This window comes from Haliaeetus albicilla, chromosome 10 (genome assembly GCF_947461875.1).
Source record: "Haliaeetus albicilla chromosome 10, bHalAlb1.1, whole genome shotgun sequence".
In the NCBI taxonomy this organism is placed as follows: Eukaryota; Metazoa; Chordata; class Aves; order Accipitriformes; family Accipitridae; genus Haliaeetus; species Haliaeetus albicilla.
In genome coordinates, this window is record NC_091492.1 from 24,579,289 (window position 1) to 24,597,490 (window position 18,202).

At 49.7% G+C, this 18,202-nt stretch overlaps 1 protein-coding gene across 1 annotated transcript in view; it reads right to left on the reverse strand.

Annotated features, from left to right (window-relative positions):
• LOC104322330 (putative PIP5K1A and PSMD4-like protein) overlaps positions 1–18,202 on the reverse strand; it is a 35,057-nt gene that overhangs the window by 3,943 nt on the left and 12,912 nt on the right. The window contains exons 5-19 of the mRNA XM_069795494.1: positions 16,550–16,680; positions 16,021–16,138; positions 15,622–15,774; positions 14,282–14,581; positions 13,406–13,611; positions 12,667–12,750; positions 11,936–11,984; positions 11,443–11,527; positions 10,998–11,135; positions 10,141–10,270; positions 9,095–9,175; positions 6,414–6,498; positions 6,010–6,022; positions 2,893–3,079; positions 484–624 (exon numbers count right to left, since the gene is read on the reverse strand). Of these exons, the coding sequence (XP_069651595.1) occupies positions 484–624; positions 2,893–3,079; positions 6,010–6,022; positions 6,414–6,498; positions 9,095–9,175; positions 10,141–10,270; positions 10,998–11,135; positions 11,443–11,527; positions 11,936–11,984; positions 12,667–12,750; positions 13,406–13,611; positions 14,282–14,581; positions 15,622–15,774; positions 16,021–16,138; positions 16,550–16,680 (1,901 nt within the window). The remainder of the gene's footprint in view (positions 1–483; positions 625–2,892; positions 3,080–6,009; positions 6,023–6,413; positions 6,499–9,094; positions 9,176–10,140; positions 10,271–10,997; positions 11,136–11,442; positions 11,528–11,935; positions 11,985–12,666; positions 12,751–13,405; positions 13,612–14,281; positions 14,582–15,621; positions 15,775–16,020; positions 16,139–16,549; positions 16,681–18,202) is intronic.

An 18,202-nucleotide genomic window follows, 5' to 3' on the forward strand; every position in this document is an offset into this window, starting at 1 on the left:
AAACCAAACACCAAAGTAATGTGTCTGCGTAAAGGCGTATGCATGTGTCTGTCCCCTGCCCCAGCAACCCTGAGCCCACTAGCCAATTTTAATCAACTCTGCCTCTCACAGAGGCACTGAAATCCTGCAGACTTCAGGAAAATGGACGAACTACTCTGATGAGCTGCATGACAGCTCAGCCCTTACTTGCCACCCTTTCAGACACAAGGCCACAAAAGGATGGACCTAGCAGAGAGCTCCTGAAAGAGAAAAGCCTCCATAACATATCCTGGTGTTGCAGGAGTGAGCCCAACAAGCTAGAGGCCAGCAAGGAACCAGGTTTTCTCGTATCAGTCCTCCCGGAAGAACTGGCTTGGTTTTAGACTGTGCTATTGCTGCCCCATTTTGCAACACTCCCCCTGTCCCTTGCCCCCACACTCTCTCATGGGTCTCCCCAGCTGCTCCTCAGCATCACCCTGAGGCCAGTTCTCCCTCGGGGCATACTTGGCTAAGGTGATGAGCCCCACGTTGTTCTCAGGGTTACTGCGGGTTTTCGAGTGGCACACAATGTTGACAGCATCTTGTTGGGCTTGCAGGCGAGTGGGTAAGAAGTCTCCATTCCTCATGTACTCGCTGTTGTCAACACTGGAACAGAGAGGAGGATGTCAGCTTGTGAAAATTGAAGTTTATCCCCAAAACGTACTTTTCAGGACAGCACACCTAAGGTCACACAGCTGGGGACGTGCAGCAGGACATAGATGTTTCCCAGGGCAGAGAGACAAGTCATCTCTGTGTTTCCCTGAGTTTTCAGAGCAGATCTGACCTTTGGGTCACAGGACAAATGCTGGCCCAGAGCTGGAAGCTCCCACCCCTCGCTGAAGAGTGTGAGAAGTGAGCGTGGCCAGACACAACCTCAGACTCACATCTCCTCGATGCCTTCTTCTTCCTCCACAACAAAAAAAAGTCAAGAGACACCACTCCATGGTAAAGTACAAAGCTCTGTGCTCATTGCCACCATGGGGTTTTCATCAGGACACAAAGCAGCTCTCCCAGGGCAGGGACACCAGGCGCTTTCCAATTACGGCTCTGCTCCACCAGCACGGTGCCCTCCTCAAAGTGACATGGTGATGAGCCAAGCCCCTGAGCCCCACAGCCCAGCTTCAACATTCTACACCTACAGTGGATGTCAGGGCTTCCACAAACCACATGGGCAACAGTGCCTCGCAGCGCCTAACGGCAGCAGCCACAACACAACATCGCTGTAATTAAATCCCTACCCTCCACTCCGTCAGCTATTAAATATAGCATAGAGCAGGCAGAAAAACACCTTCTCTTCCACCAGCCTTCAGGAAACTGACCCCAGGAAGGAGGACTAGTTAAATAAGAACTTGAGAGTTTATTTTGGCCCCAAATTAAGACCTCTCTGAGAAGTACTCCCAGAATGTCTTAGTTTTAACACCAGGGGAAAGGTTTCTTCTGAAAAAAACCCACCTATGACCATTTCCCTGACAGCGCTCAGGCTCATGCTCGGCCACCTCTCGTCCGGCCCACACCAAATACCCAGTCACAAGCTGGGGAGCGAGGAGGCAGCAGTGGCTGAACCAAACCTCAGGCACAAAGACACAAAGCAACCTGGCCGAGGCCATCTGAACTGCAGCTTACTATTCACAGAGTAACAGTGAATTCCTCCCGCTCTCCAGGGCAACACAAGGAACAGTGACGTGTTTTAATACCCTTAAACATGAGTAAGCAAAGAGTTACCCAGAGAAAACATCAAGGACTTCGATATACAGTCAGTGAGTCAAGCTACAGTAATATCTTTATCCAAACAGCTGCGGGACCACATAGAGAGTCAAGGAAACAACAGAACCGAGACAAATTTCACTGGTTTTCTCTATCATGGCCTTCTTAAACACCAAAACCAAAACACAACAGGACCGTAGCTGCTGCGATAACAAAGACACAACAAAGTTCACATCTACTTTCAGCCCCGGCTGCGTTCAGCACCCAGGGACAAAACCCTCTTACCTCAACGCCGATGCTGAGCAACAATAATAGAGAGGATGGCTGCTTCACACAGGACTGCCCGAGCACTGACCCACCACACCCCAACCCCAGAGGTGCCAGATAAGACCCCGAGCCCAAGCGGCCGACCCTCCTCGGGCCACAGGTACACCCACCCGGTGCCCCAGCAGGGCTAGGGCTACACAGTTTGGGTCTGTGCCCCGCCTCTCCTCCGCTAGGAGGTGACCCAAGTTTGTCATCATAGCATCACCTGGCACTGCATCACACCAGAGCCCGTCGCAGCTCTTTACCTCATCCCCTTTGTCAGCCTCCCCCTGCCCGTTAGCACCTACAAGAGCCCCTTCACCCTACTCTTGCCTCTTGACCCCCAATGCCTCTGCTCAGCCAGCTTTTCCCACCAACAGACCCCTCCTCACCCCAGCCTGTCCCATTTACCCCCCCCACTTTCCCTGACAGCCCCCAGCCTCACCCAGCTCCTCGCTTCTCCCAACCTCTCCCTCCAGCATCCAAAACCTTCACCACCACCTCGACCCCACCCCAACTTAAACCCATCCTCCCCCCCCTCCACCCCGTGCCCTGTCCTCCCCCTCAAATGCCTCCCCGTACCCCAATTCTCTCCCCAGCCCCCCCCACTTTGCCTCTCCACAGAGCTCCTCCTCCTCCACCAAACCTCCCCCTGCCCCACAACCCACCTCCAGCCCCCTCAGGCCCTGCCTCCCCCCCCCGCCCCGGCCCAGACCGGGCCTGGCCCTGCCGCCGCGGCCCGGGATGACACAGGGAAACCCGCGGCGGCCCCGGGGGCTCGGGGCGGGCTCCAGCGCGGGGGGAGAGGGGCGCGAAGGGAGAGGAGCCCCCGCTGCGGCCCAGCCCCGGCCCCTGCCCGCTCACCACACCATAGTGCTCTCCAGAACCATCTTGCCTCCTTCCCTCAAGACCGAGCCGGATCCGACCAAACAAGCAGCCCGCCGATTGGCTCCAGTTACCGGCCAATCGCCGCTTCCCGTATTGCGAAGTGAGTGGCGGCGGGCGCGGAGCACGCCGGGAACTGTAGTCCCGGGATGGCCGTAACGCCCCCCTGCGGCCACTAAGCAGAGCCCCCCCCCCCCCCCCCCCCCCCAGCGCCGGGACCGTCCCTTCCCTTCACCACCCCAATGACGGGGCAGCAACAAGAAGTTTCCCCTTGGCCCCTGACCCCCACACCCACCCACCCCCTCCCGAGGGTCCTGTGTCGTCCCCCATCCCCATTTCTCCCCCCACCCCGGACAGAGGAGGCAGGCAGGCAGTGGGTTCAGCAGCACACCGTGTATTGCGCGTCCAAGAGACAGCAGCGTGGTTCCAACAGCGGACGAGGCCACAAGCGTTACACAGCCAAAAGGACAAGGTGGGGGGGGTCACGCACGGCACGAGCTGTTCCCCAGGAACGGGGACAGGTCTGTCCCTCCCAGGTGACACTCCCAGAGGGGGGGGCCCGGCAGCGACCGTGACGATGGTGACACCGAGCAGGACAGGAGAGGTCCGTCCACCCGTGCTCCATCCCATCGCCTGACGTCAAGCCAGAGGTCACGACGGCGTTGGCTGCTCCCCAATCCCTCCCCGGTGTGGCCAGAGAAGCGAAGTCCCCTCCCCACGCTGGAGAGACACCGCTTGGGTGTTTAAAAAACGACATGAAAACCCATCGCCCGTCACTTTGAAACACGCACACACAAAAAAAGAAGCAGTTCTGAAAACCCATTACAAAGCAGAAGTCAATATATAAATGCCACCCCACCCGCCACCCCACCTCCCTACTCACTGAATAACTATCTCCAGGAAAAGAAAAAAACACTTAAATACAACTTCATAAATATTAAAACATGAAAAAAACTGAGACTTGGTTTTCTTCCCTCCTGCTAAAATAAAACAAATATGGATTAGGTGGGAAGATAAGAAACAAGTGTCTAATATAGACAGTTACTTCAGCTATAAAGTGTAACCTGCTGGATCAAGTCAGATGTACAGGGGAGGGAGACAGGAAGATCCAGCAGAGACGGTGCAGGTGTCCCCGAGGCGATCTTCCTCCCGCTCACGGGTCTCATCGTGACATTAATCAGTGTCGAAAGGTTTGAGAGCCCTTGAGAACCAAACAGTTTGTGAACAGCGACTGTCCTCACGCTCCACCAACCCCCTGGGGATCCGGATACCCGGAGTAAGGCCATTCTACTTGGTCTTTTGGGAAAAAAAAAAACAAAACAGTTTAAAAAAAAACACTTTTTCTTAAAAAAATATCAGCTTGTGTTGCATCCACTTGGAAAGGTTGAAGTGGAAGGTGGGAAGAGACTTGGCTCTGAAACATCACCTAAAAAAAAAAATCCCTTTCTACACCACTACATTCTTTGTTTCCTTAGCAATCATTGCTAATTAGTATAGAAACCCCTTGCACTATCGCAAGGGCAAGCTTTAAATTACTTTTTTTTATATATATAAAAAAGAACGGAGGATTCTAACCCACCAGGAACACGGGGAAGAGTCACTTCATTTCTTTAAAAAAAGCATTTAGTGAAAATAACAATCAGTCCGACATCTGCTCTGAGATCTCTAGAGAAGCATCTGCAGCCAGCATGGGCCAGGCGTCACCGCAGGGAAATGGCAGCAGAACAATCCCTCCTTTCAGCTTATTATTTTGTTTAAAACCGGACTCAAAATGCCTCATACTTTTGTGGAGGCAGAAGTCTGTCCCATTTAGGTAGGAACCTTGGTTTCACGCCGCAGGGAACACTGGTGTCAACAGCGGCTACGATACAGGCGAGATATCAAAAGGGAGCCGAGCTATAAAAACAGGAAGAGTTTTGCACATGGTGCCCGCAGCAGGACAGAGGGCAGGGGAAGGGAACGGAGCAGGCTGGGTTTGGTCCATTTGCTTAAGAAATACTTTTAAAAAAGCACGCCCCTTACAAAGATCTCCCTTCACCTGCGACTCCCTGCTTGGCGGGGAAGGAACAAAAGGGCGTCGTTTAAAAACCAGGGACAAAGCAATCCAAAACCTCCCTGACGTCTTAAAAGCTTCACACATTCAAAATGCTCCAAGCAATACAGCGCAGCACCTAGCTCTCCTTGTTGCTGTCTCAGGGCGATGCAAGATTGAAAATGGAGGAGGCTCTGGCAGCCAGGAGTGGCTGGAGGAGGAGAGGAGGTCATCCACAGTCAATACAGCTTCTGCTCCCCCTCTCTGCCTCTCTCACATGGGATACTTGCTGGTGGAACACTGGAAAAAAAAACCCTACTTATTAAGAAAAAAAATTACCATATTGCAAGACTAAAAAGAAGTGATATGACTGAATTCAGAAAAACATTTAAATTAAAAACTTGTTTAAAATACAAAATAAAACCACGTTGCTCTGTCGCAAACTGTCCCAATGAGGCTCTAATGCCCGTTTCCCCCCCAGTAACTCCGACGAGTTGCCCATTCTCGCAAGGTCTGTGGCGTCAGCATCGTAAGCAGCTAACTCCCTGAAAGTCAGATCCCTTTTCCAGAGGGCTTCAGCCCACATGGAGCAGTTCCTCCTCCTCCTCCTGACAGCCGCCTTTGCTCTCGCCAGGCTTCAAAGAAAGGAGGACAGCAGGGACACAGTGGTGGGCTCTGCTCTAAGGAGACTTCCAGGTGTCCGACGCTCAGCTGTGCTGGCTCGATCTTTGTTAACACTATCCCACTAAGTGTAGCCCAGCCTTCCAGCTTTTAGGTTTCTGTCCAGATAAGATTACTTTGAACAAAATAAAATAATAAATCAGCAACAGGGGCTGAATGTTTGTCAGACTCCACAGACCACGCAGAGCACAGAACAATCTGCTTCCATCACGGTGGTTTTGGTGTTGCTTCACTGTGAAGAGAAAAGAGGGGGAGATGCTGGGGAGGGGTCTGCCTTCCTCTGAGGAAGAGGAGCAGGAGGTGTGTCCTGCCTGGTGGCTTCTCCTAAATCTTCTCCACCCTGGGAGAGGCAGAGTCAAGGGGGCAGCTGAGTTCAGGCTTACCTTCAAACACCACCTTACATTAAAACAAGAGGGTCAGTGAGCATTTACCATCTGCCATGGGGACAGCAAGATGAGCCTGGTCAGCTTCACCCCGTGTTATCTCTGCCATCAGACCCACTCTGGGCCCTCAAGAAAGGGGAATGTCTCTGCTTTGCCTCCTGCTTATCTAATTTAGGGCAGTTGGGGTAACAGATTATCACTAAGAGCACAAACAGTGCCTAGCACAAGGCAGGCTGAGCTTTTGCATACCAGAGGGAGATGAAGAACATCTGCTCCTGCTCTGGTCAACTCACACATCCTACTCAGTGCCCATGTTCCCAGCACAACTAGGGACCACATAATCCCCGCAAATCTCTGTCTACCTCCAGAGCCACACTTTTCCTCCTAAACAGGGAAGTACTCACAAAGCTTATCTCCGTCTCTTGCAGGTCTTCAAGCTGCTCTCTCAGCTCTGCGGAGTGCTCAGGTACGGAAGGCCCTGGGGAGCCACTGGGGAAACAGAAGGGGAAGACCTGTAAAGCAGTTTTTAAAAGTGAGCTGTCAATAAGTCTCATCTCCAGGGCTGCCCTGTTGTACCCAGCCAACAGAACATCCCAGCACCGCACAAAGGCATTTGTTAAGCAGGTTTAATACGGAAGCACAGGCAACACAATCCCTCCTGGGGCAGGCACCCAAACCACCACCTAGAACATCATCCCTCCTAGTCTGACATGACTTCAGACATTAGAAACGAGGATCTTTTGTCCATCCAAGCAGCAGCACCTCTTTACAGAAGTCTTCAAGCACCTCATCAACACAGAAATGGTCCTGGGTGAAAACAGTCCAGGTGCAAAGAAACCATGAAGTACCGGAGCTTACCACATCTCAGCCTTTCCAGACACAGGCACCCTTGTTTGAAAAAGCCCCTGGCAAAACTTTAACAAACCTTTTATGCTCTGAATGTGAGCTATAGCCTGACAGCAGGATATATAACACGGGCACACTAAGCGTCTGATAGGATACATCGCCAAGGAAGAAATGTGGAGCACAGAACAAGACTTGCTTTAGTCTAATAACCTGTTACCTCCCCACTTCTTTCACAATCCTACAGCTATGGGTTGCAACCTGCTGGCTGAGGAACTCCAATTCCCAGCTTGCACCTTGCCCCGCTTCCTACTGAGGACATGGCGACCACAGCGTCTCTCCTTGCCCCTTGAGCAAGAAGTCAAGACTGAGAGTGCATACTTCACCTAGGCCAAGCGGTCAGGGCTTTCCAGTGCACTGGCGACTAACAGAGGAGGTTTCAGGATTGCCTACAGACAGCATGACCTGCTCGGCCTTCCTGCAGCTAACATCCAGGGCTTGTCACAGCCTGCCTGCAGTGGTTGCCTTAATTAGCAGGGATTCAACTGCCTGTTGCTAGAGTACATGAAGCATCAAGCTGGTCAGTCATCAGGCTACACATCACCCCAACCAAACACCCTTGGATCAACACCGAAAATGGAATCCTCACCAGGAAGGCACAGCTCCCTCTCTGCCTGATCATGCCTCACCTATGGACCTGGATACTCTGAGCTGCTCTGGCTTCCTCCTCCACCGAGCTCTCTAACTGGTGACTCGCTGCTTCTGACCTATGCAGAAATTAAAGGCGAGGATGCTCAGTGTTGTTTACAGAGCATATAGCCCTTGAGGTTTGTCTTAATTAGCACCAAGCAGCACTGCCCTAATGCAGGGCTGCAGGATGAATCATAGAATCATTTAGGTTGGAAAAGACACTTAAGATCGAGTCCAACCATTAACCTAACACTACCAGGTCCACCACTAAATTACAGTGCTTAAGAGAAAAAGAAGTGTCCCTCTCAAATGGAGGGGATCACCCTCCGGTACCCCTTGCTGCAGGATGCCCGTCAGCAGCTTCCATTCCCAGTAGCCCATGCCAACGTTTTGGTGTCCCCAACACCAGCAAGCTTCTGCCAGATGTTAACGACAGAGCTGGGCTGAGGACCAGGGGAATCCCAGCCTCAGGAGGGCACCCACGCCTGCACAGCATTGCTTACGCCACCATGGAGAGCACATCTTCGACACACAGGTTGCACACCGCAAACAGAGGCATGTGGCAACATTTCTGAGACAGGCATGAGGCTGTGCTGCAAAAGAGAGACCGAGGTTGTGGTAGCACAGACAAGAGGGCTGAGCTTGTGTTCTTAAGACAGATCTGGAGCGGGCCAGATCCTGCCTTCCTCCTGTGCCGACACTAGATGGGCAGCTCTAGCTGGAGAGATTTGGGGTGAGATCACTCCCCTTTGTACAGGACTACAGAGATTTAAGAGGTTACCTCTCCAAAGGGTGGTAAACACCCTGCTAGACTGGCTGATTCCGTAGAGAGAAAAAAAAACTAAAACACAAACCACCTTTTTAAATCCATTCAACAAGTTATGTCGTTATAAATCAACAATCCACAAATCACTTTCATCCTTTTCAGGGTTTGCAGAGCTTTACAGATCTCCCAAGGTCACAAAAGTGGATTTAAGCCTCTGACAACAGGTCTGATGCAGGAAGCCCAGATCTCACGGCCCCACATAGGAGAAAACACTGGTTTGTTCTCCTTCCTGGATCTCCTTACCACTGTCTGGCGCTGGCACGTGGTTTTACAGACTATTGACAAAGGGTAACCACTTGCTTAAGTGCCCACAGGGTACAGTAAGCAGTGTGCTCTGCTCTAGAGGTGCCTGGGGCAAACACAGATCAGGCTTCGCATCTAGGGAACCTCTTGGGACTCAACCCAGTTGCACAGCAGGTTTGATCTTACCTACCAGAATCTGTGCTTTTACCAAGAACGCTGCTCAGCACCACGTGGGGTAAGGAGAACACCATCCTGAGAGGTTTTACCATTGAGCCTTACAGCAGACAGCCATGTTAAGGACTGCTGAGCCTTGGCCCAGGGACATACTGTGTTACAGCACTGCAATGTAGGAGTGACCTGACTGTACACCACCTCTGTAACCACCAGCCAGTGACAAGTGTGAGGTCAAATCCCAGGGTAAGCCTCACTGAGCACAGCCTCTAGACAGGAGAACGTTTCAGGCAGTCTTGTTCCTCCCCTCACCTAGACAGGAAGATGCCAGGAGCTGCTCTAGTCAAATCCTTTGCTGAGCTGTCAGCTTTATGCACTTGTACGCCCACTGACCTACGTAGAGATTGAAGGAGAGACACCCGCGGTTAAGTAAGTAAAAAGAACACCTCAGGCATGCTGACATACTGGAAAGGAGCAGCTCTGGTTTAGGATCCCTACCAAGAAGTTTCCATGTTTTACAGAGGGAATAAGAGGTGGTAATCACAGGTGCACCTTGTTCTCCTGCAGCTCAGAAGAGAGCAGGCACTTCTATCAGTGCCACTGTGTAGGCAGTGGCTCAGGAATGGGGAAGATGGTTTCCGATCGCTTCCAAGAAGAGAAGTTAGTACCTCAGAACAACTTCTACAAAAGGGATTGTCCTCTGACCACAGCTCCTCCTCATCCCTGCTAGTCTTACCACTTCAGCAAGAAATAAAACATTCAAAGGCAGACACCAGCTCCCTCAGGGCTCTCCATGCATTTCAGCTTCTGAGACGTTTTGAACCACACCTGCACACACCCTGCAGCCTCCTTTCCTGAGGAGTTGTAGGAGCTCAATGCTAACACAATCAGTAAGTTGCAAGAGAGCCCAACCCTCTGAGAAGAGCAGCCAGAAGGTCATCTTCAGCATCACCCATCATCACATTAATGCTCTTCACATACACTTTGGCAGTCGCACTTTCACCAACTCACTTTAATTAGCACAATTACCTCAACTCCAGAACAAAGCCATTAAATACAGAACTCACAAGGAACTAAAAGCCACTGGGACCCCCAAACAGCCCAAGCAGAAGACGCAAGATCATGTCATCTGTAAGGGACTGCACGCAGGAACAGCGAGACAACCCTCCCCCCTCGCACATGCTTGAACTGACAGCAGTGAGCTTGCTCCACAACACACGAACCACTCAAACAGGTACTCCTGCAAGCATGCCAAAACCCAAAACATCCATAAAGCAGCACAAAGTCCTCCTATGGCTCATGAACCTGACTTGCAGGAGTCGCCGGCCTGCCATGCACCAAACCAGCAATGGTCTTACCTATTTGCAGGTGAGTTGAGGCCTCCACTGCCCAAAGAAGAAGTGGACAGGGTTGTTGCGATGGAATCACTGTTAGCTTCGTCTACCGGCAGGGTCCTGGGCAGGAGATCTGGGCGACCAAGGTGGGAACCTGAGTTGAAGCACAGACTGTTCCATCTGATCCCCAACAAGTGGGATCGTGTGGCACAAGCTCCCACATTAGCCAGGGATCAGGATCTGTGCTGGATCCCACCCAAGACATCTAAGACGCTCGAGCCCTGAAGAACCAGCCCTGCATGCAGCTCTCTGTTCCAAGTCCAAGCCTCCACATGACTGCCTAGCCCAGCTTCTCCCCTAATACAAACTCCAGGGGCATGAGCTGTTAGGAAGAGACCAGGCACACGGGACTGCCACGCAACCACATCCCAGGGGGAGCGTGGGCCACACCAGATGCTTGGACAAGGCTGAAAAATCCCACAGAGATGCATGAGCTAACAATTCCCCACCTCCACAACCCAGTCTAATCCTGCTTGTGAGTAAAGACCGACCTTTCCTGAAACATGAGGTTTATCATCCTGCCCTGCATTTGTTGCAACAGAATACTTGGAAAGAGCCGAGCATTTCAAGGGCTTACTGCTCCTCCAGGCTTTCTCATGGTGCTCTCAAAGGCCATTCAGTGTGTATGAGTTTTTGGCCCCATCTGGTTTCTCGCACCCACAACCCCAGAAAACGGGACCTCCCCTGGCAAGACCACAAAACAACATGGAGGTGTCTTGCACCACTCAGGAGGCAGCAAGCTTCAATCAGACAAATACAAGCTGAACTTCTCTAGGTTTTTTTTGTTTGGTTGGGTTTTTTTTTTTAGTCCAGGCACCAACCTTGCTCTACATCCACCTCTGTCGTTACTTGTGCTTTTGTCTCGCATGACATGTGTGACTGGGAAGGCACTCCTCCTTGACAGCTCCGCCGAGGAACTGTTGTGCCAGACCGGCTCTTCTTAGAAGGCGATGGCTTTACTTAAAGACAAAAACCAAGAAAGCGCTTTTCTAACATGTTCAGGAAGGAGTAAAAAACCCAATGCAGCAACTTTCCAGTAAGAGTCTGGCGCGAGGGCTGTGCCCTGAAGGAACAAGCTGATGGATGAAACAGTTCCTATAAAGTCACATCTGTGAGGCAAGAACAATCTAGGAGGAAGGAAGGGGTGACACAGCACAACAGACTTCCTAAACGCTTTCGTCCACCTTCCCAAACCACAACTGCTGAGCAGGGAGAAGCCAGAAACCATAGCAATTGCCAAGGGTACAGCTGCATGGAGGTACTTACACGGTATTTTCTTGAACGCTGTGTTGCACATGAATCGTTGGAACCTTTCAGCATAGAAGCTGGGTCTGTGCACAGATACAGTGTCCTAGAAGTCCAAGGGACAAACATTAATGTGTGAATCTGAATTAAGTGATCAAGGTTGACATGAGCTTCCCTCAGGTTGTTAGCCTTGAAACACAAGCTATGTTGGACTAGGAACAGTCAGGGATTCTCAGAGTTGCTCTCACTAGCAGCTGTGAGAAGCACATTAGCTACAAGCAGTAGGCATTATATACAAAGCAATCAATGCTTGTTAATGAACAAGTAGATGACCAGCATTAACAAAACCAACATTTTTGAGAGTACCTAGAAAGTAATACTTCTATATAAGAGGGCAAACACACACACACCTTATATATCCAGGATGCCCAGAAGGAGCAAGGACAGCAGGCACAGTTTAAAAAGATGCTGGTATTACTGCTAAACAAGTTAAAAAGGGATATTTTCTACTTACCCCATCATGTACCAGGGCCTTCCAAGAGTGCTCCAGCTTCTTGACAAATCTGACAAACGAAAGAATTAAGGACTATTTTCACACCAAGTCCCCAGTGTCCGTATCATATCATGCTCAGTACTGAGCCCAGCTTCTGACCACAGTGGCAAGCACACCCCAGACACGGACTGCTTTGGATTCTCTTCATTGTCCCACTTTTCTAAGACTGTTCCACAGACACCAGGGCTGACTGCACAGTTCACTCTCCCAAGGGGAGAGTTTCACAGGCATAATTATCAAGGGCAGTTAACTTGCAATGACATTTAACAGAGACTTTACACATGTAACCCTCTGCACATTGCATTTTAACATAAATGTAAGAAAAGGTAAGCCTTACAGCTATTTTTCATTTTACAGAGAGAAGTGGTTATGGCCATTTTAAGCCACCACTTGTTTTTTTGTTGCCACTTCCTGCACAGTGCCTGTGTACAACCACCACAGCATAGAAAAAAACACTTTGTAAGAGTAAATCTATTCCAGGAACATGAAGTAAATACAGTAAGCAAGACCCAGAAATTGATCCCCAAATGCCCAACTTCAAGAAAATAGAAAGTGGTAAATTAAACAAAAAGAAAGAAATGTTTGTGTCTTAACTATTTCTTGAAAGCCAATCTGGACAACCAAACAGGGGCCGACAATGCTGTAAAGTGGTCTTCACCCTTAGGTGATACACAGCTGTTATTGTTTCTTACCTGTAGGACTGCAACACATCAATGATGCCGATGTACAGCAGCAGCCTCTCCCCCTTTGCGTTGCGGGCTGGAATGCCTCCCATCCTAGAAGAGGACAGGACACAGACATGAAACAGGGTGTTCTCACACCCCACTGCCTCTCTCATGCAGCCTAGCGTGGGCTGAATATTATGTGAACTATTTAACAAGTGTCAACATGTGGGAAGGACCTACTGTTCAGCGAACAAATTAGGGAAGAGAAGTCAGAGCAAAATGCTTTTTCAGTAAATTAGCTAAACCTCCTGAGAATTGACCCCTTTTTCCCTCTGTATGACAATTTTATTGAAGATGAGGATTAACCCCAACTCAAGCATGAGAAGAGACCAAGCAACTGTAGAGAGCATCTACTACCATTCATACTAAGATGGCAGCTGGACTTTATGGGCTGTTAGTCTGATCTAACAAAGCTCTTGCTATGCCTCTTAGAGGTGTATGGAAGTAAGTAGTTGAAACTGCCAGTAACTGGTGGGCAGAGAACTCTTAAAGGCCACCTGGAAGGCGAGAAAAATCTTTTGTACATTAAGGAGGAGAAATCAAAGATAAAAGCACAAGATTTGATACCAACACCTCTCTGCCCAGCATGACAGCAATCCTGTATAGCCCAGCCTGCATCTAAATTAAGTCTCCATTAGCGAGGCTTGGGTTTTACCCCTCGCTCCTCAGCATTTCACTGGGAAGAGCAACACCGACACAGACTTACTGGTCATCTGTTTCTATGGTGCCACCTCGCCGGGCCTCTCCTTGGATGGATTCCATGGCTGTCGAGTAGAGGGCTTTCTGGGCAGCAGGTCGCCGTGTATCAGTCTGGGATGTCCCGTCTGCCATTGCGTGCTCTCTTTGTGCCAGATCAATGTTATGGATTGCAACAAGCAAACTGTAATCCATGATTTTAAAGCTCTGCAGGACCTGGGTAGAAAGTCAACAAAGGCTCACTCATTATTGCAAGCCCAGTGAAACTGTCAGAGCAGACATTTTCAGAAACGTAGTCAGCATTTTTGCCTAGAGCCCCGAGCATATTGAGGGGATGGCTTTTAATCCACAGCTCGTGCAGAGTCAGCTCATCTACAGTCACCAAAGGGAGTTAGAGGAAAGCCATCAGTGGTACTCCTGTGCGGACGAGGACCCAAGCCAGGGGAGAACACTGACTTTTGCACAGCCGCCCAACTTTGAGACCAGACTCCTGCCCCTCTCTCTAGCTCCTGCCCTGCTCCAGAGCTCAACCTTGGCAGAGGGTGCTTCCTCCACCTCTAGAGGTAGTGCTGGATTTAATTCAGGTTGGAAGCATTGAACGAAACTGGGGTCCAGGTCTGCACTGGGTTTAATTCAGGTTGGAAGTATTGAACGAAACTGGGGTCCAGGTCCTGCTTCTTGTCTGCACTGGGTTTAATTCAGGTTGGAAGTATTGAACGAAACTGGGGTCCAGGTCCTGCTTCTTGTTCACATCACCACCAAAAAAATGGGCTCTCTAAGTTAACTGGCAGAGGCTACAAGGGTGGCAGCTGCCATCTCCTTTTTGTGGGAAAGACTCAGAAAAAAGGAAAGAACTCTCCACACCACCCTTCACCCTTACACTTACCAAACAGTCTCTCTGTAATGTTTTGCACAGAGCATTATACATGTCAGAGTCCAAGAAGAGGCCATCAGGGATGTCCTGCATAAAATCCAAGTCCTTGTACGTTGGGAAGACCTTCTCCCGCTCCTTCTGGGATGCTCGGCGTTTGTAGGTGGAGCCCTTCAGGTCGTATTTCAGGTGCATTTTGACAGAGCGCGGCAGTAGATTGTTCATCACAACAATGCGAATGTTTTTGCCTCCAGCCTGGACACAGTACAAGCCATAAAACTTTGGCAGCAGTGTCCTTGGGTTCTGGTTCAAATTCTGAAATGCCAAAGACAAAGAAATACCTTCAATGCCATTCTGGTTATTCACATGCCAGTCAGAGGAGTTATTTGCTCCTTCCTGTGCTTCTCTTTTGAAATGGGGCTGGCAATGATTCAAAGCCATTGCCAAAGAAGCTAAGAGACAAGGGCAGGTGAACACAGGGAACAGATGGGCAATGCCTGCAGTTGTTCACGATCTCTCTGCAAAGCTGAATGGGTGAGAGAAAGATGGTAGGAAGGAAGGAGTTTGCTGCTCATTCACTCAGAAGCTAAGCTGGGGAGGCTTCAGAGCAGAGGAAGATCTTGTGCTTAGCCTTTTTAAATTTGGCACTTAGGTCAAGCTAAATACATCAGGATAGAGATGGGTCTAAACTCTTGTGGCAGCATCAAGAGTCCTAAGGCACTTCTACATGGCAAGACTATCTCACGGCTAAATTCCCTTACACAGACGAGGCTTGTAAAGCCCAGGCTAGACACAAACACGAGCAGTCAGATCACACACACATTGTGTTCAGGGTAGGATCTGATTTTGCTCCAGAACCAATAAAGCCTTTTTTGCTATAGCCACTTTCATAAAATTAACACACCTTTACTCTCAAAGCTGCTGCTGCTGCTTCTATATATAGAAACTTAAAATCAGAGTTCAACTCTTCATCTTTGCAGACAGAAACAAGCATACCCCTGGGAAGGGAAACACAAGAACAGCTTTGCAAGACAAAGTACCATGGGCCTGATGCTGCGCAGCATGGAAGCAAACAGTTCACAGCTGGTCACAAAGCAGGCTGCAACTTTCCAAAAGGGTCCGAGTCACAAAGTGCAACCCAGGACCCCTGCGCAGCACTCCAGGCTTGTGATACCCAGGTAGCTTGTGTAGTCCGTGACTGTCACTGGACAGTTGAGAGAGAAGCTGCCACTCAGCTGGGGCACAGATCAAACCTTCACTCATATCTACCAGGCAGCAGACAGCAATATGTCACACTTGTACATTTGGGGGACTCTTCCCTAGCTCACAGAGGAAGCCTCACCCAAGTGACTCACCATGTAGTAGCCAGGCAGCAGCTTCTGTAAGAACTCAGCCTCTTTGTGCTGAACCGTTTTGATGATAAACTCATCATCACTGGATACATAGAAGAGGGATCCACTGGCCCCAGAGTTTGAAAGTTCAATGAGTGGCTCATTGCAGAGCGAGTACTGAGGAGGACAAGGTAAGAAATGCAGAGGTGAGAGAGACATCAACAGGAAACTTCAGCACAAAGGCTCTTCCTTTTAAGCATTAACGGAGTCAAACGCCAGGGTCACATACAGCATCCACTGCTGTGCTTACAGAGCTTGCCTCTGGGCCTCGCAGCACTCCATAGCTCCGAGAGGGGCAAGATGACAAACACCCGTCACACAGAGCATGCAACAAATGGGAACCTGGTCCAACCACCAACTTACCAGATAGTCATCTGGTCGGATCCCAAAGAGCTCCCGGAAATAGCGAAAGGCCACTGGAGCATAGGTTTTGAACCGAAAGTCATTGTAGTGATGAGCTGGGGTCAGGTTACTCCCTTCACTGATCAAGGAGAGAAGCACACATAAGTATTTGTATTTGAAACATTCCTTAAGAAACTGCCCTAAAAGCAAACACCCACTGGCTGGCTGCTTCTAACACACTCAAGGGCTAGAAAGCACCCACCCAAAAGGAACACGTGTAGGCACACACAACAGCAAAATTGCATTTGTTCACACAACCGATGGTGGACACATATAGGAAAAAGCCAGAGTTCTTCAGAAACAGGTGGCAGGCAGGAGCCAGAGTTGGTCCATAAGCAGTGCACTGAGTAGGTCTGCTCAGGAGACCTATGCTCGCTCCTGCAGACAACTGTCCTGGTTTGGTGCAGCTTCCTCATGTGCAAGCAGCATTAGGAACTAATGCTGCTACCCACTATCAAAGCACCAGAGAGAGAAGAAAGCAAGCACTAACCTTGGGAAGAAAATACTTTCTACTACATAGAAATCTTGCATGAGAACGTCTCTTTCAGGCTTGGTGCTCAAGCTTCCAACTGTGTGTGTAATGCCCAGCTGAATGGCACCTTTCAAGGCAGATGATGTTGTCTGGAGGGGCAGAGAAAGTGAGTTAGACATGTGGAGCAGCAGGCTAGAAATAGGAATGAAAGGAGTTAAAGAAAAGAGAGCCCCCAGTTTAAAACAGCACTGTTACCCAGGGTATTTTACACCTACTGGTTTCAGCTTCCATCATTTCTTTCTCATTGACTAATACCTCTTTCTCATTGACTAATAGCACTTTGGCGATGAGAACACCTGGGAACACCCCTACATCTCTGATAGCATCCTGCTTGATCCTTGCACTCTGGGTGGTCTAGCAGTAAAAGACTTGAGCTGGAATCAACATCCAGCTGGTCCTTAAAAGGACTGAATTTCATTTCATCCTCCCACAGCACTCATCTCTACACACTGCAGTCAGAGGGGAAGACACCCAGGGACAGATTACCTTGTGCCCCTAGGAATAAAACACACTTCTTGACATCTTGGTTTTGGAACTATACATTTTGAAGCTTGCTCTTCCCGAGCTTGGGCACAAACTCAGGTCTTCTACAGGACAAGGCAGGCATGGCCAGCACACAACACATGCTTCTGTTTGGTGCTACCACATTCCTCTGTCTGCCTCTCTTGCTAGGTCATGGCTCTTTAACCCTAAGGAGTTCACTGTCATTTTTAAATAAGGAGCAAAGACAGAACTCCCGCTCCTGCAGCCTCTGCACAAACTGCCCAAGAACAATGTAGGACTGTGTTCTTGTAACATCAAGAGTCCTCTTCTGTCTATGAAACACATGATCTCATCTCAGACCACTCGGACGTGCTTCAGCCTAGCTCGTGCTATGGGCTGTCTTTCCCAGAACAGCCCAGATGAGATCCGCTCAACACCCCAATGTTACATGGCCTGTCAGTTCCCGGAGCATGCAGATATGAACTCTGCTGTAAAGCCTGCTGGAAATGTTGAGGCTGCAGAGCAGGTGCAGGTTGGATTTGTGCACTGCAGCTCATGGACATTTCACTTGGCTTATACATAAAGCAACTGGACCCAAAACAAGATCCAGGGCTCATGATCCAACTAGTTTGTGTTTGTTTCCTTAAGCTAAACAAAGCCCAGCCCCCTGCTACATGCAAGAAATCACTGTAGATCAAAGCATTTGGCAACAGAGGACACCACAGTATCTGGGGGACAAGCATTCAGGTTTTTTCCCCAGGCACACATCCTCCATGAAGCCTTGTAAAACAAATGGGAACATTTCTCCCAGTTAACTGGTTTTCTGTTATAGCTGCAAGAGACCTGCTCACAGTTCCCTGAAGTGAGAGCAACAAAAACTGGCAGTAACTCCAGCTTGTCGACAGTGTCCTTTTCTACTTAGCTACCTGTTTGTATCTGACATTTACTTCAGTATTAGATGGGGAAGGAGGAAGAACTTGACTCCGCTTTCCTTCCTTACCCTCTAAAGGCTAAAGCTGCTTGAAAACAGCTCAGCTCACCTAGCAGTGCTTAAAACTTCCAGGACAGTCTCACTGTTGAGAAACAGAACTTACCAACACAGCACAGCAATGCTGCCTTGTTTGTGAA